Here is a 23,807-nt window from a genome sequence, read left to right on the forward strand (position 1 = left end):
TCTCTTCCTGCTTTTTCTCTCCCCTCTTTCCCTTCCCTTCTTTCCACTTCTCTTTTACCCTCTTTCCCTCTCCTATTCTCTCTTCTCTTCTTGGTTTTACTCTCCCCTCTTTTACCCTTCCCCTCTTTCCTCTTTCCCTCCCTTATTCTTCTCTCTTCTCTTCCTGCTTTTTCTCTCCCCTCTTTTCCCCCTACCCTTCTTTCCTCTTCTCTTCTCCTCTCACCTTTCCTATTCTTCTTTCTTCTATTCTTCCCTTTTCTCTCCCCTTCCCTTCTTTCCTCTCCTCTCCCCTTCTCCCTCTCCTATACTTCTCTCTTCTCCTCTTCCTGCTTTTTTCTCTCCCCTACCCTTCTTTCCTCTCCTCTTCTCCTCTCCTTTCTTCCCCTCTCTCCTCCTCTCCTCCCCTGGACTAGGCAGCGCACACCTTCCCACAGCACAGTGTGGATGAGGCTCTGCATGTCTGCGGTCCTCCCCAGGAGGGATGTCCTCCCCACATCACAGTGAGGGGCTGATCCTCCAGGAGCCGCTCACTACAGTCTGCAGCGCAGCAGGTGGACGAGGACCCCACTGAGCTCCTCCACCGGAGCCGCCTGTGACTGGAGGGGGATCCTGGAGGAGAGCAGAGAAGAAGCTGGGGCTGCACTACTGAGGACAGGTGCACAGAAACCGGCTGCACTACTGAGGACAGGTGCACAGAAACCGGCTGCACTACTGAGGACAGGAGCACAGAAACCGGCTGCACTACTGAGGACAGGTGCACAGAAACCGGCTGCACTACTGAGGACAGGTGCACAGAAACCGGCTGCACTACTGAGGACAGGTGCACAGAAACAGGCTGCACTACTGAGGACAGGTGTACAGAAACAGGCTGCACTACTGAGGACAGGTGTACAGAAACAGGCTGCACTACTGAGGACAGGTGTACAGAAACAGGCTGCACTACTGAGGACAGGTGTACAGAAACCGGCTGCACTACTGAGGACAGGTGCACAGAAACCGGCTGCACTACTGAGGACAGGTGCACAGAAACCGGCTGCACTACTGAGGACAGGTGCACAGAAACCGGCTGCACTACTGAGGACAGGTGCACAGAAACCGGCTGCACTACTGAGGACAGGTGCACAGAAACAGGCTGCACTACTGAGGACAGGTGTACAGAAACAGGCTGCACTACTGAGGACAGGTGCACAGAAACCGGCTGCACTACTGAGGACAGATGCACAGAAACCGGCTGCACTACTGAGGACAGGTGTACAGAAACCGGCTGCACTACTGAGGACAGGTGCACAGAAACCGGCTGCACTACTGAGGACAGGTGCACAGAAACAGGCTGCACTACTGAGGACAGGTGCACAGAAACCGGCTGCACTACTGAGGACAGGTGCACAGAAACCGGCTGCACTACTGAGGACAGGTGCACAGAAACCGGCTGCACTACTGAGGACAGGTGCACAGAAACCGGCTGCACTACTGAGGACAGGTGCACAGAAACCGGCTGCACTACTGAGGACAGGTGCACAGAAACCGGCTGCACTACTGAGGACAGGTGCACAGAAACCGGCTGCACTACTGAGGACAGGTGCACAGAAACAGGCTGCACTACTGAGGACAGGTGCACAGAAACAGGCTGCACTACTGAGGACAGGTGCACAGAAACCGGCTGCACTACTGAGGACAGGTGCACAGAAACAGGCTGCACTACTGAGGACAGGTGCACAGAAACAGGCTGCACTACTGAGGACAGGTGCACAGAAACAGGCTGCACTACTGAGGACAGGTGCACAGAAACCGGCTGCACTACTGAGGACAGGTGCACAGAAACCGGCTGCACTACTGAGGACAGGTGCACAGAAACCGGCTGCACTACTGAGGACAGGTGCACAGAAACCGGCTGCACTACTGAGGACAGGTGCACAGAAACCGGCTGCACTACTGAGGACAGGTGCACAGAAACCGGCTGCACTACTGAGGACAGGTGCACAGAAACCGGCTGCACTACTGAGGACAGGTGCACAGAAACCGGCTGCACTACTGAGGACAGGTGCACAGAAACCGGCTGCACTACTGAGGACAGGTGTACAGAAACAGGCTGCACTACTGAGGACAGGTGCACAGAAACCGGCTGCACTACTGAGGACAGGTGCACAGAAACCGGCTGCACTACTGAGGACAGGTGCACAGAAACAGGCTGCACTACTGAGGACAGGTGCACAGAAACAGGCTGCACTACTGAGGACAGGTGCACAGAAACCGGCTGCACTACTGAGGACAGGTGCACAGAAACCGGCTGCACTACTGAGGACAGGTGCACAGAAACAGGCTGCACTACTGAGGACAGGTGCACAGAAACAGGCTGCACTACTGAGGACAGGTGCAGAGAAACCGGCTGCACTACTGAGGACAGGTGCACAGAAACCGGCTGCACTACTGAGGACAGGTGTACAGAAACAGGCTGCACTACTGAGGACAGGTGCACAGAAACAGGCTGCACTACTGAGGACAGGTGCACAGAAACCGGCTGCACTACTGAGGACAGGTGCACAGAAACCGGCTGCACTACTGAGGACAGGTGCACAGAAACAGGCTGCACTACTGAGGACAGGTGCACAGAAACAGGCTGCACTACTGAGGACAGGTGTAAAAATTAGCCTGCACTACTGAGGATAGGTGCACACACCAGCGGCACTACTGAGGATAGGTGCACAGAAACAGACTGCACTACTGAGGACAGGTGTAAAAATCAGGCTGCACTACTGAGGAAAGCTGAACAAAATCAGGCTGCACTACTGAGGACAGATGCACAGAAGCAGGCTGCACTACTGAGGACAGGTGTACATAAGCAGGCTGCACTACTGAGGACAGGTGTACATAAGCAGGCTGCACTACTGAGGACAGGTGTACATAAGCAGGCTATACTACTGAGGGCAAGTTTACAAAATCAGGCTGCACTACTGAGGACAAGTTTACAAAACCAGGCTGCACTACTCTGTAGGGCTGGATCAAGGCTACACTACTGAGAACAGGTGCAGCGAATCAGGCTGCACTACTAGGATTATTGCACAGGTGCAGCCTGTATTACTGGGGATTATACAAAAAGAGCAGTCTGCACTACTGAAAACTGTGGAAGTGAATCAGCCTGTACCACCAAGGACTGAGACTGTTACACAGGATCGCCCTGTGCCTGCTGGAGAGAGGTAGACAGGGGCAGGCTGCACTACTGACTATCCAGTGGACCTCACCTGCACCACTGAGGACTCTGCCCCGAGACTCGGGAGGAAACATGGGAGACCTGGTGAGAAGCAGAGAAGACGAGACGGACTCCGGTAAGTGCTGATATAGCAGAGCGGAGATTGTTGTCCGGTCCTTCTGCACCGGAGCTCAGCACTGCCGGGACCCTCACACGGGGATGTAGCAGAGCGGAGCACCGGAGTTCAGGAGGGTTTTTGAATTAAAACAACGATATCGATCCCCTGCAGTCCCATGTAAAATCACCGAGAACATATTGTGATGTCACCGTCTGCTGCGCTGCTACTTATGATAAACTCAGCTCTGCTACATCTGTATGATCCATAGCAAGGAATGTCCTCCTGACCCATCTCCGACCAGCGAGGTCTTGTCAGTGGGGGGTGATGATGATGATGATGATGATGGGGTACATTCACAGCTGGATATTTAGGGTCACTGCTCTTTATGGATCTTCTGTTGCTGGATCCGCTCAGCTCCACCATTCTAGCTGTGGATCCACCCTCAGTGTGTGTATATATATATATATATATATATATATATATATATATATATATATACTGTACATGTGGGGGGTCTGTACAGCCGGGGGTCTGTCACAATTTATGTCCCGGGTAATAATATATTATTCTGTCTTGGTAAATATATTTAGATACAGGAAAATTCTAGTTGTGGCTCTGCTGCCCCCCATCCTGTGCCCGCCAATCATGTGCTTCCATCCTGTGCCCCCCATCCTGTGCCCCCCATCCTGTGCCCCCCATCCTTGCTGTGTTGTTTTGCCTGCCTATAATGAGCCATACTCCGGTTGTCCCTGGCTGAGCCCTGAGGTCTGATTACACCTGTTCCCTAAATATTAGCTGTGTGTTTCCCTCATTCTGGCTGTATATTTGTGCCAAAAAATCCTTTCTGCTTTGTTTAGCTCCTTAATTCTATGTCTGTTCCCCAACTTCTAGCTCCGCGCACCTCCCAAATCCCGATTTTTTTTTTTTTTTATTTTTTTTTTTTTTAGCTAGAATTCCGGTTGTATCCAAATCCTAAACTCTGTCTATACTGCGTTCAATCACCTGAGCTCCCACTATACAATCTATAGATCCCTGATTAGTCACTGAACGACTAACGAAGCCGACAATATGTTACAATCAATGTGTAAGGCTCTGTGCACACGATGCGGATTTTGCTGCGGATCCGCAGCAGTTTCCCATGAGTTTACAGTACCATGTTAACCTATGGGAAACGAAATCCGCAGTGCACATGCTGCGGAAAAAAACGTGCAGAAACGCAGCATTTTATCTTCCGCAGCATGTCAATTCTTTGTGCGGAATCCGCAGCGTTTTTACACCTGCTCCAATAGAAAACTGCAGATGTAAAACCGCAGCGGAATCCGCAATAGAAACCGCGATAAATCCGCAGGAAAAACCGCAGCGGTTTTGCACTGCGGATTTATCAAATCTGCTGCGGGAAAATCCGCAGAGGAGCTTTCTACATGTGCACATACCCTAATGGATGATATAACCTGATCTAATATCACCTGATCTATCTATTATCTATCTATCCATCTATCATCTATCTATTATCTATCTATCTATTATCTATTATCTATTATCTATCTATTATCTATCAATCTATCTATTATATATCTATCTATTATCTATCTATTATCTATTTATCTATTATCTATCTATTATCTATCTATTATCTATCTATCTATCTATTATCTATCTATCTATCTATTATCTATCTATCTATTATCTATTTATCTATTATCTATCTATTATCTATCTATTATCTATCTATCTATTATCTATCTATCTATTATCTATCTATCTATTATCTATCTATCTATTATCTATCATCTATCTATTATCTATTATCTATCTATTATCTATCTATTATCTATCTATTATCTATCTATTATCTATCTATCTATTATCTATCTATTATCTATTTATCTATTATCTATCTATTATCTATCTATCTATCTATTATCTATTATCTATCTATCTATTATCTATCTATCTATTATCTATTATCTATCAATCTATCTATTATATATCTATCTATTATCTATCTATCTATTATCTATCTATTATCTATCTATCTATCTATTATCTATCTATCTATTATCTATCTATCTATTATCTATCTATTATCTATCTATCTATTATCTGTCTATCTATTTATCTATACATTTGAAGCCTTTTTGGTAATTGTCACCCACATTTTCATCAAACCTTGCTGAAATAGCTCCCAATATTGGTTCCCATCCAGCCTAGTTATGCAGGTACCCACACTACCACACCACTGCCTACAAAGACAGACTTGGGGGAAAGCTGGGTGACATCTCCTATAGAAGCTATGGTGGTAGTGACATTGTCGGTTGTCCAGCTTTCCCAAAAACTAATGTAACAAAGGATTTTAAGGCAACATTGCCTAATTCTGCATTTACATTAAAACTGGGGTTGCATCACTAGACAATGGTGACCACTCGGCTTTCCCTGACCACTAAATGGTCCATAGCTTAGTATGCAGTGTGCAATGCAGTATTATATATGTAGTGTATACACTGCTGGTATACAGAGGAGTTGGTGATATATGAGACCATCTGAGCCACTGGCAGAAGGACGGGCACAAGTATGATGATGGCTGGTGACCCTGGTACTAGATCCTAGCGACTCCACTGCTCGGATTGGTCACTGTTCTGGAATGTAGCAGTGGAAGTGAAGGGTTAACTACATGACAATCAGGGTTTCCAGTCCTGTGCCCATATCTGCCCAGGACAAATGTTTCCTGTGGGTTAATGATTGATGTCACTGCGATATCATAGAGGAGAAACATGCGCCGCTCAGAGCAGAAAAAAATATTGGGGGATTACTGGGGTGGAGAAAAGTGGAGCTGACAGATGCAGGGCCGAGAGAGAACAGGGGCCAACAGAGAAGCAGGGCAGAGAGAAAAGAGGATCCGAGGGAGAAGAGGGTCCGAGGGAGAAGAGGATCCGAGAACTAGGAAAGGCAGAGAGAGAAGATGGGCTCAGAGAGAAGAGGAGCCAAGAGAGAAGAGGGTCCAAGAACTAAGAAAGGCCGAGAGAGAAGGGGGTGTCAAGCGAGAAGAGGGGCCGAGAGAGAACAGAGGCCAAGAGAGAAGATGGGCTCAGGGAGAAGAGGGGCCAAGAGAGAAGAGGGGCCGAGAGAGAAGAAGGACCGAGAGAGAAGAAGGACCGAGAGAGAAGAGGGGCCGAGAGAGAAGAAGGACCGAGAGAGAAGAAGGACCGAGAGAGAAGAGGGGCTCAGAGAGAAGAGGGTCCAAGAACTAAGAAAGGCCGAGAGAGAAGGGGGTGTCAAGCGAGAAGAGGGGCCGAGAGAACAGAGGCCAAGAGAGAAGATGGGCTCAGGGAGAAGAGGTGCCGAGAGAGAAGAGGTGCCGAGAGAGAAGAAGGACCGAGAGAGAAGAAGGACCGAGAGAGAAGAAGGACCGAGAGAGAAGAGGGGCTCAGAGAGAAGAGGGTCCAAGAACGAAGAAAGGCGAAGAGAGAAGAGGGGCTCAGAGAGAAGAGGGTCCAAGAACGAAGAAAGGCGAAGAGAGAAGAGGGGCCAAGATAGAAGAGGGTCCAAGAACGAAGAAAGGCCGAGAGAGAAGAGTGACTGAGAGAGAAGATGGGCTCAGAGAGAAGAGGGGCCAAGAATGAAGAAAGGCTGAGAGAGAAGAGTGACTGAGAGAAGAGAGGCCGAGAGAGAAGAGGGGCCGAGAGAGAAGGAAAGCTGGTGCAGGGGACGCTGATTATCTCCTACACATTCAGCATTTGAACAGTCACTTTATAACATAGAGTCAATGGGAAACTGCTGGTGTGGAGTCTCCAGCAATGACCACTACTCCAGCTATTCACTGACTGCCCAGGAGAGTGGGGGTGGTCTCAGCACGGAGGACACACCTGGGACAAGGATAAGGGGGGCCTCATCTCAGACTAGTTAAAGAAGCTCGTTTCCTTGCATAGATAAAGACAAAGCCTCCAAGGTCATCACCAAAACCTACACACCCAGCAGGGCCTGATTATCGGCCATTTTTTTCATCCTGTGACTTTGGGGTGCTGCCCCCATTTTTTGGAGTCGATAGAGATAATGAAATTGCACTGAATGAAAACACAAACTGTATTTATAAGGTGAAGAACTTTCCAATATACGATTAATAAACCTGATTCACATAAAACTGGAAAACACCTTTAATTCTGTCCCATGGAGTCAGGAAACAATATTGTCCCTGTAGCAGGTGCAGGCAGTGGCCACTAGAGGGCAGAATGTTGTAAATAATAATAATAATAATAATTTATTTATATAGCGCCAACATATTCCGCAGCGCTTTACAAATTATAATCACATGACACCAGAGTTTCGCTGATTGTCGCTCCCGGATCCACTGATTGATTCCGTAAAGCAGAGATTTTTTATCGTTTTAATTTAGAAGAGAAAAAAAATTAAATACACGTTTTAGTATTTTCTAAATGGCAAAATACTTAAGGGGTATCCTCCCAAAATCATACGTTATCTTTTAAATGAGACTGCTGGAAATGGCCGAGCGCAGGATGCAGCTCTGGGGGTCCCATTGATCGGACCCCCAGTGATCAGTAAGTTGTCCCTTGTCCAATCTAGAGAACATAACTTATAATTATAGGGTCTCCACCACAAATAGTGAGTACTGAAATAATATTAACATCTGGGTCTAATGCAGTGAAGATTATTGTCTGTGTCCCTGGTGGTCTGGGGCAATAAAGGAATTCATGTTAATATTCCTGGTGGCTAGGGAAGTGACGGTGTCAGCATCCATGGTGAACAGGCCAATGAATGGGTTAATAATGTCAGTATCCCTGGTGGTCTAGTGAAGTGAAAGAGTTAACTCCAGCCTCTCCGGTGGTCTAAGGCAGTAAAGGCTTCATTAGCAGCAACCCTCAATGTCTAATGGGGCAAAAGGTTTAATGCAAAAAAAACCCTTTTGGTTTAGGGCTGTGAAGGAGCTAATGTCAGTATACTTAGTGGTCTAATGATGTAAGAGGTAAATTTCAGTATTTCTGGTGGTCCAGGGCCTGTGTCAGTAAAAGTGGTAACACTAGAGATCTCTGGTGGCCTAGGGCAGTGAAAGGAGAAGATGTTGGGATCCCTGGTGGTCTAGGGCAGTAAAAGTGGGAGATGCTGGGATCCCTGGTGGTCTAGGGCAGTGAAAGGGGGAGATGTTGGGATCCCTGGTGGTTTAGGGCAGTGAAAGAGGGAGATGTTTGGATCCCTGGTGGTCTAGGGCAGTGAAAGAGGGAGATGTTTGGATCCCTGGTGGTCTAGGGCAGTGAAAGGGGGAGATGTTGGGATCCCTGGTGGTCTAGGGCAGTAAAAGTGGGAGATGCTGGGATCCCTGGTGGTCTAGGGCAGTGAAAGGGGGAGATGTTGGGATCCCTGGTGGTTTAGGGCAGTGAAAGAGGGAGATGTTTGGATCCCTGGTGGTCTAGGGCAGTGAAAGAGGGAGATGTTTGGATCCCTGGTGGTCTAGGGCAGTGAAAGAGGGAGATGTTGGGATCCCTGGTGGTCTAGGGCAGTAAAAGTGGGAGATGCTGGGATCCCTGGTGGTCTAGGGCAGTAAAAGTGGGAGATGCTGGGATCCCTGGTGGTCTAGGGCAGTGAAAGGGGGAGATGTTGGGATCCCTGGTGGTCTAGGGCAGTGAAAGAGGGAGATGTTTGGATCCCTGGTGGTCTAAAGCAGTGAAACCACAAAGATGTAGGAACACTGGTAATCTATAATCCCTGGTGGTCTAGGGCAGTTAAAAGGGGAAAAATGTTGGCATGCTGATGGTGTAGGGTAGGGATAGGTGTAAAATGTGAGGATCCCTGGTGGTCGAAGGCAGTGACACAGAGAAAAATGTAGAAATAATGTTGGACTATGCCAGTGAAATGACTAAAAGTACAGATCTCAAGTGGTGTAGGGAATTTAAGGGGGTAAAAATAAGGATCCCTGGTGGTCTAGGGTAGTGAAACGAGAAAAATGTAGAAATGCTGGTAGTCAAGGGCAGTTAAACTGTGGAAAACATAAGGATCCCTGGTGGTCTAGGGCAGTAAAAGGGGGGGGGGGGGGCGGAAATGTCATGCTGATGATGCAGGGTAGGAAAACGTGTAAAATGTAGGAATCACTGGTGGGCTAGGCCAGGGAACGGGGTAGAAGTAGAGATTTCTGGTGGTCTATGGCAGTAAAAGAGTAAGATGTAGGTATCCCTGGTAGTCTAGAGAAGTGAAAGGGTAAAAGTAGAATTTAAAGGGGTAAAAATAAGGATCCCTGGTGGTCCAGGGCAGTTAAAGGGGGTAAAATGTTGGAATGCTGATGGTTTAGGGTTGTGAAAGGGTAAAATGTAGCGATCTCTGGTGGTCTAGCACAGACAATTAATACTCCCAAGGGCATTGACTATTTAATGGGGAAAGGCTGAATTTTAAACGTAGAAGTTTTGGATATTTTTGCGTAATTCTAAAATATTCAATGAAAGTAAAGAAAAAAAGTTCTAAAATTGACACAAAAGGTCCTTTCCAAGCAGCCGGGCGTTGCCAACACCGGGAATAAGCGGAGCCCACGACGAGATTAGTACAACACCCCTGCCACTAATCCCGAGCCCGGAGACAATGGCAGCGCTGCAGCCGCTCGGCTCCCAGGACGCGCGTCGGTGCCGAAGGACCTGACGCTTTGTGTAATTCCCTGGCATAACTGGACGCGGAGCGTGTGATATCAGTGCCGAACCCACCGGCGGCAAACGAGGAGGAGGTTTAGAGCGGATTTAATGCTGTTAAGGACGGATTGCCGGAGGAATTACAGCGATTACTGCCGTTCACTGAAAGGGGATTCAGGAAAAACATCATTATTAGAGTGTTTGGAATCAAAAGAGGGAAATCGCCTCTGAGAACGAGACTCTCCCAGGGGGACCGCGCTTTCTATTGACTTCCATTGTGTAATGGTTTTATTGCCCTGTGGGGGAGCTGCAGGGGAACTGAGCACTTGCTGCCAGGTACTTTCTACAGCTGATCACTGGCAGCCCCAGAAAATAAAAGCCTGCGTCTTACATGCTTTATAGGAGGGGGTCCACATTATCTGACATGGGAGAGGATGGGATATGGGGAAGGTGGATGTATGGACTCAGAAAGCCTGCGGGCCACTAATCTCCACCCTCTAGTGGATGCCGCGGGCCACTAATGTCCACCCTCTAGTGGATACCGCGGGCCACTAATCTCCACCCTCTGGATGCCGCGGGCGACTAATCTCCACCCTCTAGTGGATACCGCGGGCCACTAAACTCCACCCTCTGGATGCCGCGGACCACTAAACTCCACCCTCTGGATGCCGCGGACCACTAATGTCCACCCTCTAGTGTATTATCCCTGTACTGTGACATCACTGCGTGTATTATCACTGTACTGTGACATCTCTGTGTGTATTATCACTGTACTGTGACATCTCTGTGTGTATTATCCCTGTACTGTGACATCACTGTGTGTATTGTCACTGTACTGTGACATCACTGTGTGCATTATCCCTGTACTGTGACATCACTGTGTGCATTATCCCTGTACTGTGACATCACTGTGTGCAATATCCCTGTACTGTGACATCACTGTGTGTATTATCCCTGTACTGTGACATCACTGTGTGTATTATCACTGTACTGTGACATCACTGTGTGTATTATCCCTGTACTGTGACATCACTGTGTGTATTATCGCTGTGGCCTACAATGCCCGATGTCCTTATAACTACCAGCCGTTCCCTGCAGCTCGGCCGTCTGCCATTGTCCCCGGTGACCGGCGGTGGCTCGCTCTTTGATCCCTTGCTCGCGGAGTGCACTGAGCACGCTTTTACATTAGAGAATATTACTGGTTTGCAATTATTCCATTTGAAAGCTCTCCCCACTATTATTTATAGGTTCTCCTGCTATCATTACACTTCACGGGTAAATGGACAATTCCTTGAAAAGTGCTCTCCAGAATACCAGAATTACTTCTGCGAATCTAATTTTAGTCGTGTTTTTTTCCTATTGAATATGTCCTTTCTGAGCTGTTACCTGATGAAGTAGATAAAACAACAGGACTGGAATTGTGGGAGAGCAATGTAAATGACAGGGACGAGAGCAGCGGACTATGCGGGGACTGTAGTCAGGACTGGCGCCAGCTCTGACCCTAGAGAACACTGTTACCTAGTAAGTAGTAAGGTAATACTACTCTACACATTGCGCAAAATACTGTCAAGAAAACCCCTCTCTGCAGACAAGAGAGCCGGGGGATATCGATATCACCCCACCGTCACCAATCTGTGATGGAGCTTGCACAGTTGCAGCTCACTGGCGCCCCCTTACCCTCAGGTCAGTAAGGGAACTGCACCTAAGGATAAGAAGTCGCAGGAGAGGCTGCCCTGTCATGTGCTGGTTATTGGGGTACTCTGCAGTGAGGGCGGTATATATCACCAGTCCCAAGCCGAGGATACACATATAAATCTCCATCCATCACTGCCAGGATCCCCCAGTACCACCAGTATGGTAGGTTGCCACCAGTTCCTTGTTAGATATAAGTGTGATCCATTACCAAGCGTATATAGACAGAAACCAACCCCAGGTAGCATGACATTGCACGGAGTACGTGTTGGTTCGATCAAAGAGCAAAAAGAACAAAGCTAGCACATTTATAAGTTTACTCCAGAAAAAATCGACAATGTATGCTAAAGATATTACAGTGTGACAAAATACACATATGTACAAACAGTTATAAAAAGGGATAAAGGTACAAAACTTACTAAATCTGGGTCACAGGTATGACATGTTGATAAAGGGGAGGAGGGTTCCCAAGGAGATGATTTAGCACCCCAGCATGGTGTTAGCTGCTATCTGACTTAGGGACTCCCACCTTGCTGACCTCACATGTGGACTGTTTTCCGGGAGGTACACCTATTTTGGAAAGTTACTTAAAACTCCTTTTTTCAATATCTCTGGCCTTCAAGCCCACAGGCCAGCGATATTGGCATTATTTTTTCTCCCTGTGATTTTTACCGTTCTTTAGAGTCCAAACACGGTATGCCTGTGATTTAGAAATTAATTTCCCAGGTTTCTGATGGCCCTAAATGGCGCAAAATGCTGCCATGCGTAATCCCAATTGCCAAGATCCTGGAAATCTAATTTTCATGTTTCTAGGATTACTGTGTGTTATTAAATTTGACTTTCAGTGTTCTGCCCAGGAAACAGAGAGATTCCTGGTGGGAAAACACACTTGGCTCTGCTAGCTGGCAGAGCCATAAAACTCACATTCCAGAATGACCAGTTGGTTGAAAATTGTCTCTTCAGAGAGGAAGAGGCCTATAACTCTAGTGCCACCTATTGAAAGTAGCAATCCTAACAGTCAATGTCGACCCTTTAACGAGCCTTGTCACATGATTTACGATAAAAGCCAAACCAGCTCGTTAAAGGGTCGACATTGACTGTTAGGATTGCTACTTCCAATAGGTGGCACTAGAGTTCTAGTCCTCTTCCTCTCTGAAGAGACAATTTGCATATTTCCCAGAGGAGCATTGTGGCTTTAAGTCTCCTCACCTCGACATGCTTAACATGTCAGTCTCCGCAAGGCGAAAGAATACTTCTTAGACATTTGGTTGAAGGAAGGAGTAGAAATTCACAAAGAGGGAGAAAGAGGGGGCTACAAGCAGGGCTTGGTCCCACAGCATAATGGAAAAATAATTCATATCTTCCTGACAAATACGAATACATAGATCTGGAGTGGCCTTGTAGTGACTATTTTTCAAAAACTTTATGCCCCAATGTATATCCTGTGCCTTGGCCCCCGATATTGGTAACATAATGGAAAGGTCCTTCTACTTAATGAGTCCGATAGCTTCTTCATGAGCAGATTCTATGAGATGTCCAGCCTTGGATTCAGGGTAGTTTCCCATATTCAGTCCGACACGGACTTATTGTCTATGCTTTCCTGGCCTCTTATTGATTTGAGGTCTCTCTTGAAAGTAAGCAAATTGCTGATACAAGCCCAAAGGAACGTGACAGCCGGCCATTGATACGGAGAGAAGCCGGTGGAATTTACGTTGGTGATCGGTGCTCCATCATGTTCATGAGATGAGAACCTGTAGAAGACAATCGTCCTCCAAAGATGAGGTTGGGTTGAACATCAATGAAGTTATAGCCAAGAATAAACTTCAGGGCAGTTCATGGGTTAAATAAGTACTAACACCCCTCTCACAACACCAGTTGGGTGGTCACATCTCATGGCCCAAGGTGAGGTCAACCAGTTCTCTTTTAGCCTAGAAGGATGATCTGCCCAAGCCTTGGTCAAGAAGGTCCATGGTCAATATTTGCTTCTAGCGAAGTATACCACAGCCCAATCCCATCTCAAAATTTGCCATTGAAAGACCTAAATAATATAAACCTAATGATCTGGAACAGTCCCACACTGAGTGGAAATGGTCTCTGATGTAATTGTCCATTCATGTTGCATCCGTCAAAGCAACTCAACCGCGACGCCCTTACATGTCATTGACTCACTGCCATGAAACCGTTGCCAAATAAGCAATTTTCAGCTGATTACCAAATGGGTTGAATATGTCCTTTTGTTACATTGCATCCAGCGGAAACTAATGTGCAGATATGAGATGAAGGATAGGCGGAGTAGGCAGCTGGCCAGGGCATTACTTTTATAGGGCCACTCTGCAGGCAGTGGTACAACCGCGGGTTTATTTAATGGTAATTCTTCCATCATTCTTAAACATTCTGCAGTAAATAATGCTGAACTCTCCGCTGTGACCCAGGAAAGAAATATATCTTGGTACCGTGTTAGCCAGTAGATAGAAAAATATTTAGAATTGAGAGTCCGACATCTTCACAGCTGGTCCCTGCGGTGTACTGCAGATAATACTGAGAGGATGGAGCATTCAGCCAGCAGATGTCCAGCTTTACAGCATGAATAGATGTAGGAATCCGCTTTATGTAAGAAAATATAAAAGCCGAACATGATTTACTCCAATTATTACAGTATATTAGTGTAATTATATTAGTTTCACGTTCTCTGCTCAGACGTGGATTATACTAGTTATATTCATGTACACAGGAGCAGTATTATAGTAGTTATATTCTTGTACATAGGGGGCAGTATTATAGTAGTTATATTCTTGTACATAGGGACAGTATTATAGTAGTTATATTCTTGTACATAGGGGCAGTATTATAGTAGTTATATTCTTGTACATAGGGGCAGTATTATAGTAGTTATATTCTTGTACATAGGGACACTATTATAGTAGTTATATTCTTGTACATAGGGGGCAGTATTATAGTAGTTTTATTCGTGTACATAAGAGCAGTATTATAGTAGTTACATTCTTGTACATATGAGCAGTATAATTTAGTGTCCTATGGGTGCATTTACAATGAGGTCAATTTAGCTCTTTCCAATTTATGGTTTTGACTTCCTTCCTCTTCATTTTTAATCAGTCACGTTTATTTTTTTTGTTTTTCAGTGAAGTTCCTGCTCCCATTCTTTTGAAGAAGATCATTTTACCATGACCATGGACCCAATTTCTCTTCCAATGGCTTCTCTCCTAGAGCCAGGGGTGAAGGAACTCAACTTAACAATATGCAAGAATGTGACTTGTAATGAAACCGTGATTGAGGCCTCGATGTCAAGAATGAGCTCTGTCCTCATCCCTTTTATTTATTTGCTGGTGTGTGCCATTGGACTCAGTGGGAATACACTTGTCATCTATGTTGTCCTACGTTATGCCAAGATGAAGACTGTCACCAACATCTACATTCTGAACTTGGCGGTGGCAGATGTTCTCTTTATGTTAGGTCTGCCCTTCCTTGCCACCCAAAATGCCATCTCTTATTGGCCCTTCGGAACTTTTCTTTGCAGGCTGGTGTTGACGGTTGATGGTATAAACCAGTTCACCAGTATCTTCTGCCTTACAGTTATGAGCATTGACCGCTATTTGGCAGTAGTCCATCCAATAAAGTCAACAAAGTGGAGAAGACCTCGAGTGGCCAAACTAATTAGCGCCACTGTTTGGACTGTTTCTTTTCTGGTAGTCCTCCCAGTTGTCATCTTTTCAGATGTCCAACAGGACTTCCACACGTGCAACATCAACTGGCCTGAACCGGTGAATATTTGGTCTACTGCATTCATTATTTACACCTCTGTGTTGGGATTCTTTGGACCTCTACTGGTGATTTGCCTCTGCTACCTTTTAATCGTCATTAAGGTTAAGTCTTCTGGTCTTCGTGTGGGATCCACCAGGCGTCGAAGATCAGAACGTAAAGTCACAAGAATGGTGGTCATCATAGTGGCTGTTTTTGTGTTTTGTTGGCTTCCCTTCTACATATTGAACATAGTCAACTTAACATTTATTGTCCCAGAGGAACCGGCATATGTTGGCGTGTATTTCTTTGTGGTCATCTTGTCCTACGCCAACAGTTGTGCCAACCCAATCCTCTATGGTTTCTTGTCGGACAATTTCAAGCAGAGCTTTCAGAAAGTTCTCTGCCTTCGCAAAAGCAATGGCATCAAGGATGCCGACCTGACTGAAAATAGGCAAGAAAAGAGCAGTCGAATCCAGGAGACCATGCTCACGTCACGGAACTCTGAATTTAACGGGCACATGCAAACAAGTAAAGTCTGAGACACCAGAGCCTTCAGCCTTTCGCGAGGAATGTAAATAGCCACCCAGCACTTGCGGCAAAGAGATTTGGATTGGAAATGAAAATCCTGAGCTCTTGGGAATTTTTCTTTGAATCTATCTAAAGATGAATGTGTTTTTTATCCATAACTGAAGGAACATTTAGAGGAACGTTGACTGCGGTATTTATATAAATGTCATGTCTCGTTCCACCAGTCAATAATGACGTTTCTCTCTCTCTCATCCTATGCATTATTCTTCTCAAACCTTCCTCCATCAAATCCTAGAACAATATACCGAGAGGATCACTGAAACCCATTTGATAGTCTTTTCACGTGAACTTATTTTCTGTTTGCAATTACAGCTGTGAAACAACGTTTCTGGTTCATGGTCAGATTAAAACACCCGTAAAGTGAATGGAGTATTGTAATATAAACACACGTCGCATTTCCATACTAATGTGTGCTTTATATGGATGATTCTTGCTGGTACTTAATCACTTATCATGCCAGAGGGACAGGTAATTCACAATGACGGATGGGATATGAGATATTGAAAGATACCATTATTCTTATCCTATGTCAGGTTCGCCTCGGGTCTTCACAACCACATTTCTCCTCTAACAACAATGGAGGTTGTTGTGCCTATTTGTGTTTTTTTTTTTATACTTTTCCGTCCCCTCCCAGTTGTTCATTGGAAACCTCCATGGTTCCATGGTCATTATTTCCGACCACATTTCTCCAGGGCTAAGACCGTCCTTTACAATTACGATTAATGTATGGATTATATCAGATGCCTCTCTACTTTTTTTACAATCCTTTTTAACTAGAAGGTTGTCCTGTTGTAAGGTGCCCGAGAAGGTTAGTCATGGGCAAGCTGACACTCCTGAACGTTCTGGCGCCCTACAGTAACATCGTGTCCTATTTCCAGTGTGCTGTTAGGTGTGGGGTGCATGACACTCACTTGTAGGCCATTGGCCTCCACTGACTCCAGGCCTCCATCTTCAGGATCTGCCACACACAACCCAGGGGGACACTAAGTGCTCTTCAACAGTCAAACAGTCTTTCCCTCAGGTATCGGACATGCCTTCAGCCCTAGCACTCATTCCCGATAGAGCATCCCTTTTCTTGCTGTCTCCACTACCTATAGGGATCCATCTCCATCGATGTCTGGGCACCCTGGTTTCCACGATTCTCCACCTTTTGAGGATCCCTGTCCATCTTCCCCTGCAGGCCCGATAGCCCGGTGCCAATCTTGAAGTCCCGGTCCCGACAAATGGATCTGCATGGAGGAGTGGTATGGCAATCCACTGACCTAAGTGATGGGCCCGTGTTGGCCCATCAGCCTCCTGCATTTGAACTCCATGAAGAACTTGCTTAAACATAGTAACATAGTTAGTAAGGCCGAAAAAAGACATTTGTCCATCCAGTTCAGCCTATATTCCATCATAATAAATACCCAGATCTACGTCCTTCTACAGAACCTAATAATTGTATGATACAATATTGTTCTGCTCCAGGAAGACATCCAGGCCTCTCTTGAACCCCTCGACTGAGTTCGCCATCACCACCTCCTCAGGCAAGCAATTCCAGATTCTCACTGCCCTAACAGTAAAGAATCCTCTTCTATGTTGGTGGAAAAACCTTCTCTCCTCCAGACGCAAAGAATGCCCCCTTGTGCCCGTCACCTTCCTTGGTATAAACAGATCCTCAGCGAGATATTTGTATTGTCCCCTTATATACTTATACATGGTTATTAGATCGCCCCTCAGTCGTCTTTTTTCTAGACTAAATAATCCTAATTTCGCTAATCTATCTGGGTATTGTAGTTCTCCCATCCCCTTTATTAATTTTGTTGCCCTCCTTTGTACTCTCTCTAGTTCCATTATATCCTTCCTGAGCACCGGTGCCCAAAACTGGACACAGTACTCCATGTGCGGTCTAACTAGGGATTTGTACAGAGGCAGTATAATGCTCTCATCATGTGTATCCAGACCTCTTTTAATGCACCCCATGATCCTGTTTGCCTTGGCAGCTGCTGCCTGGCACTGGCTGCTCCAGGTAAGTTTATCATTAACTAGGATCCCCAAGTCCTTCTCCCTGTCAGATTTACCCAGTGGTTTCCCGTTCAGTGTGTAATGGTGATATTGATTCCCTCTTCCCATGTGTATAACCTTACATTTATCATTGTTAAACCTCATCTGCCACCTTTCAGCCCAAGTTTCCAACTTATCCAGATCCATCTGTAGCAGAATACTATCTTCTCTTGTATTAACTGCTTTACATAGTTTTGTATCATCTGCAAATATCGATATTTTACTGTGTAAACCTTCTACCAGATCATTAATGAATATGTTGAAGAGAACAGGTCCCAATACTGACCCCTGCGGTACCCCACTGGTCACAGCGACCCAGTTAGAGACTATACCATTTATAACCACCCTCTGCTTTCTATCACTAAGCCAGTTACTAACCCATTTACACACATTTTCCCCCAGACCAAGCATTCTCATTTTGTGTACCAACCTCTTGTGCGGCACGGTATCAAACGCTTTGGAAAAATCGAGATATACCACGTCCAATGACTCACCGTGGTCCAGTCTATAGCTTACCTCTTCATAAAAACTGATTAGATTGGTTTGACAGGAGCGATTTCTCATAAACCCATGCTGATATGGAGTTAAACAGTTATTCTCATTGAGATAATCCAGAATAACATCCCTCAGAAACCCTTCAAATATTTTACCAACAAAACCTTCCACTACTCCTAAGCAAACATGACCAGGAAGTCCCTGACCTTTTACTCCCCTACCATCCTTGGGCCTGTACCTAACATTAACTATACCTTATCTTCCTATCTCCTGCCGTATATACGGGAGTTGTCTTCAGGGTAGGGATGGGGTAAGGCAGTCCACATCCTCATACTGTAGCTGGATTCATCAGTGATCAGCTGTGATTGGCAGAGGAACCTGGCGGCAGGTGTTCAATTTTCCTACACTACCACCACTGGTGGAAAAAGGTATTACATAGTTGTCTTGAAAATCAAAAGAGTTTATCAGGAAATATTGGGTCCTCCAGTGTGAGAGACGCCCATTGGGGAGGGGGGGGACCGAGAAGAGAACTACCATCCCTAAGGTCACAATTGTGAACCATCTATGTTTTGAACAATCTCTTTTGGTTGGACAGATCCCTAGCAGGTTGTCCTGTGGCTGGAATCCTTAGTGATCAGTTATGATCGGCAATGGTACCAGGTAGGAGGTGTTCTTACATTGCCATTTTTGATGGAAAAAAGGATTATCTTAGGTATTACCAGTACATGTTGGGTCCTCCAAAATCAGAAGCACTCATTGTAGCCTTTCTTTCTCAGATTGAAGGGGGTCCTGGGAAGAAGACCACCATCTTATCAGGTCACAATTGTAAACCAACCAGACGATATGGTATATTTTGAATTTCTTTGGGATCTTTCAAACAGGTTGGGCAGATTCTTCAGTGATCGGCAGAGGAACCTGGTAGCAGGTGTTCAATTTTCCAACAGTGACACCACTGGTGAAAAAGAGAATTACATGATTCTCTTTTTTTAATCAAAGGGCAATACATGAACATGTTGGGTCCTCTAGAGGGAGAGATGCTCTTTGTAGTCATTCATTCTAATACAATGGGGTCCTGAGAGGAGGACCCCATGTATCAGGTCACAATTTATATCCCAACCAGCTGACATAGTATGGAAAATACGGTAACAGAATTGGAAGGAAAATCAGCAAATTTACTTGAGCGTGATGTCTAAATTAAAAACAAAAAATCTCAGCTGTAGTCAATGGAACAGCGTCACCCAATGGTCATGACCAGTACTGCTGTGTGGGGGAAGGGAAATGACAATAGGCCGCCTACCATAAAATGATGCCCATGGAAGTTGTCAAATTTTAAAATTCAAAGAAGCTTTATTGGCAAGACCAAATACACATGGGAAATAGGAAATTGGGGCATGGGGACGAGGGATATGGATTCTGGGAGAAAAGGATGGGGTATGTTCAGGGTGGGGGCTATATAAGTTGTCACTGGTTATAGCCTATTCATGATGATGTTGCTTTTTAAGGAAAAAAACTGAGTTGCAATACCAGAAATGACCTTTAGTCAAAAGTGGCGCTATTTCTGAAAATGTATAGTGATTTTTATTTTCAAAATTCAATGGCTCCTTTTACATAAGCTTGTAAGAACCTCGATCCTAATATCATTTTTTGTAATGGAAATGTGTGGATAGTTATACATGACACACTTTTCGATATTGTATGTGTGTGGCCTGAGTACTGAGAGGGTGAGTGCCGCGTCATGATCACTGTATGTTTATGAAAGAGTTAATCATTAATACAGTCCTACAGGTCAAGATGCGCCAAGCTTTATGATACAGGACCATCTCAATCTGCAAAACTAAAGCCATCGCCTGCATAAAGCAGCGTCATTTTTTTAAAAAACGATAAGTATAAAGACACTCTTAAAGGGGTTGTCGTATCTGGCATATGTCCAATATTCCCGTTGGACCCAACACAACCGTGCAGTGTCTACTGCGCAAATAAGAAGTGATCACATCAAGCTTCCCAGTAGATCAGCATAACATACAGAAGCTGAAACGGATGTCCCACAGGTGACCACCCCTTTAAGGAGAACTAATGATTATTTTAAAATTATGGGGAAATTTTTTCCAAAAATTTGCTAAAGTCTCATATTTGCAGTAAGTTTTAGTTCTCAAACTTTTGAAAAGAGGGAGGAGTTATGTGGGGGCGGAGTCACCGGCGATCAGATTGATTTTTCTATGATTTACACTAGATATTGTCTTAATTTTCCGCCTGCTCATGTTCCTCCCTTATGAGTTTTACAAGCCTGTATCACACTAGGGGGATATACAGGAATGCCTTTAATTTGGAAGTGACTGCCGGGAGTGGTTACGCCCCACAGTCCTTAATAACAGGGGTTCTGGTCTAGTTATTGATGCCTTTTACGGGAGCATGAAGTAGCCAATATCTGGAACAGGGAGCAGAGTGGATTTTACGTCCTAATGATGAAGCGTCTCACACTACAAAGACCTTTTATTGCCGCCTCCGCCTCCACCTTTGACCTGCTTCTCAGCTGGTTGCTCCACCAAATTAAGGCCATGACAGTTCCTATAATGAATATATATTAAGTCCAGGCTGAAGTCTATAATAATATGGAGTCTAGGCGTCACCTCCTCAGGAGGACACAAAGCCACCAGGTCAAACCTCATAGACTTACACCGGACCTACCCCTCCCGTATGAGCAGAAGAGGTCCAATATAAGAGGTCATAAGACCTACGTAAATAAGTCTTCACAACTTAGCAAGTTATCACCTATCCAAAGGGTAGATGACTTCTTGATTGTTGGAGATTCCACCATTGGGACTCCCACTAGTCCCAAGATTAGGGCCCAATTCAAATGGAGCTGTGGCCACACGTTTGTCACCGCTCCACTCATTCCCTCTGGTACTGCTGAAGAATACTTCTATACTTCTACCCATGGACCAGAAACGGAGAAGCATCTTGTACTGGAGGTTTGTTCTCAATTCTTATGTGGCTTCTCTGAGTCATAGTAACATAGTAACATAGTAACATAGTTAGTAAGGCCGAAAAAAGACATTTGTCCATCCAGTTCAGCCTATATTCCATCATAATAAATCCCCAGATCTACGTCCTTCTACAGAACCTAATAATTGTATGATACAATATTGTTCTGCTCCAGGAAGACATCCAGGCCTCTCTTGAACCCCTCGACTGAGTTCGCCATCACCACCTCCTCAGGCAAGCAATTCCAGATTCTCACTGCCCTAACAGTAAAGAATCCTCTTCTATGTTGGTGGAAAAACCTTCTCTCCTCCAGACGCAAAGAATGCCCCCTTGTGCCCGTCACCTTCCTTGGTATAAACAGATCCTCAGCGAGATATTTGTATTGTCCCCTTATATACTTATACATGGTTATTAGATCGCCCCTCAGTCGTCTTTTTTCTAGACTAAATAATCCTAATTTCGCTAATCTATCTGGGTATTGTAGTTCTCCCATCCCCTTTATTAATTTTGTTGCCCTCCTTTGTACTCTCTCTAGTTCCATTATATCCTTCCTGAGCACCGGTGCCCAAAACTGGACACAGTACTCCATGTGCGGTCTAACTAGGGATTTGTACAGAGGCAGTATAATGCTCTCATCATGTGTATCCAGACCTCTTTTAATGCACCCCATGATCCTGTTTGCCTTGGCAGCTGCTGCCTGGCACTGGCTGCTCCAGGTAAGTTTATCATTAACTAGGATCCCCAAGTCCTTCTCCCTGTCAGATTTACCCAGTGGTTTCCCATTCAGTGTGTAATGGTGATATTGATTCCCTCTTCCCATGTGTATAACCTTACATTTATCATTGTTAAACCTCATCTGCCACCTTTCAGCCCAAGTTTCCAACTTATCCAGATCCATCTGTAGCAGAATACTATCTTCTCTTGTATTAACTGCTTTACATAGTTTTGTATCATCTGCAAATATCGATATTTTACTGTGTAAACCTTCTACCAGATCGTTAATGAATATGTTGAAGAGAACAGGTCCCAATACCGACCCCTGCGGTACCCCACTGGTCACAGCGACCCAGTTAGAGACTATACCATTTATAACCACCCTCTGCTTTCTATCACTAAGCCAGTTACTAACCCATTTACACACATTTTCCCCCAGACCAAGCATTCTCATTTTGTGTACCAACCTCTTGTGCGGCACGGTATCAAACGCTTTGGAAAAATCGAGATATACCACGTCCAATGACTCACCGTGGTCCAGTCTATAGCTTACCTCTTCATAAAAACTGATTAGATTGGTTTGACAGGAGCGATTTCTCATAAACCCATGCTGATATGGAGTTAAACAGTTATTCTCATTGAGATAATCCAGAATAACATCCCTCAGAAACCCTTCAAATATTTTACCAACAATAGAGGTTAGACTTACTGGCCTATAATTTCCAGGTTCACTTTTAGAGCCCTTTTTGAATATTGGCACCACATTTGCTATGCGCCAGTCCTGCGGAACAGACCCTGTCGCTATAGAGTCACTAAAAATAAGAAATAATGGTTTATCTATTACATTACTTAGTTCTCTTAGTACTCGTGGGTGTATGCCATCCGGACCCGGAGATTTATCTATTTTAATCTTATTTAGCCGGTTTCGCACCTCTTCTTGGGTTAGATTGGTGACCCTTAATATAGGGTTTTCATTGTTTCTTGGGATTTCACCTAGCATTTCATTTTCCACCGTGAATACCGTGGAGAAGAAGGTGTTTAATATGTTAGCTTTTTCCTCGTCATCTACAACCATTCTTTCCTCACTATTTTTTAAGGGGCCTACATTTTCAGTTTTTATTCTTTTACTATTGATATAGTTGAAGAACAGTTTGGGATTAGTTTTACTCTCCTTAGCAATGTGCTTCTCTGTTTCCTTTTTGGCAGCTTTAATTAGTTTTTTAGATAAAGTATTTTTCTCCCTATAGTTTTTTAGAGCTTCAATGGTGCCATCCTGCTTTAGTAGTGCAAATGCTTTCTTTTTACTGTTAATTGCCTGTCTTACTTCTTTGTTTAGCCACATTGGGTTTTTCCTATTTCTAGTCCTTTTATTCCCACAAGGTATAAACCGCTTACACTGCCTATTTAGGATGTTCTTAAACATTTCCCATTTATTATCTGTATTCTTATTTCTGAGGATATTGTCCCAGTCTACCAGATTAAGGGCATCTCTAAGCTGTTCAAACTTTGCCTTCCTAAAGTTCAATGTTTTTGTGACTCCCTGACAAGTCCCCCTAGTGAAAGACAGGTGAAACTGCACAATATTGTGGTCGCTATTTCCTAAATG

At 45.0% G+C, this 23,807-nt stretch overlaps 1 protein-coding gene across 1 annotated transcript; it reads left to right on the top strand.

The window, feature by feature from the left end:
* The first annotated feature begins 437 nt into the window (after positions 1–437).
* On the top strand, positions 438–16,325 carry SSTR5 (somatostatin receptor 5). Its single transcript, XM_069735511.1, has 2 exons — positions 438–3,323; positions 14,761–16,325. The coding sequence occupies exon 2, from the start codon at positions 14,803–14,805 to the stop codon at positions 15,916–15,918; it is 1,116 nt and encodes a 371-aa protein (XP_069591612.1). The 5' UTR covers positions 438–3,323; positions 14,761–14,802; the 3' UTR covers positions 15,919–16,325.
* The last annotated feature ends 7,482 nt before the right edge of the window (positions 16,326–23,807 follow it).

Source organism: Ranitomeya imitator, chromosome 7 (assembly GCF_032444005.1).
Source record: "Ranitomeya imitator isolate aRanImi1 chromosome 7, aRanImi1.pri, whole genome shotgun sequence".
NCBI classification, from domain to species: Eukaryota; Metazoa; Chordata; class Amphibia; order Anura; family Dendrobatidae; genus Ranitomeya; species Ranitomeya imitator.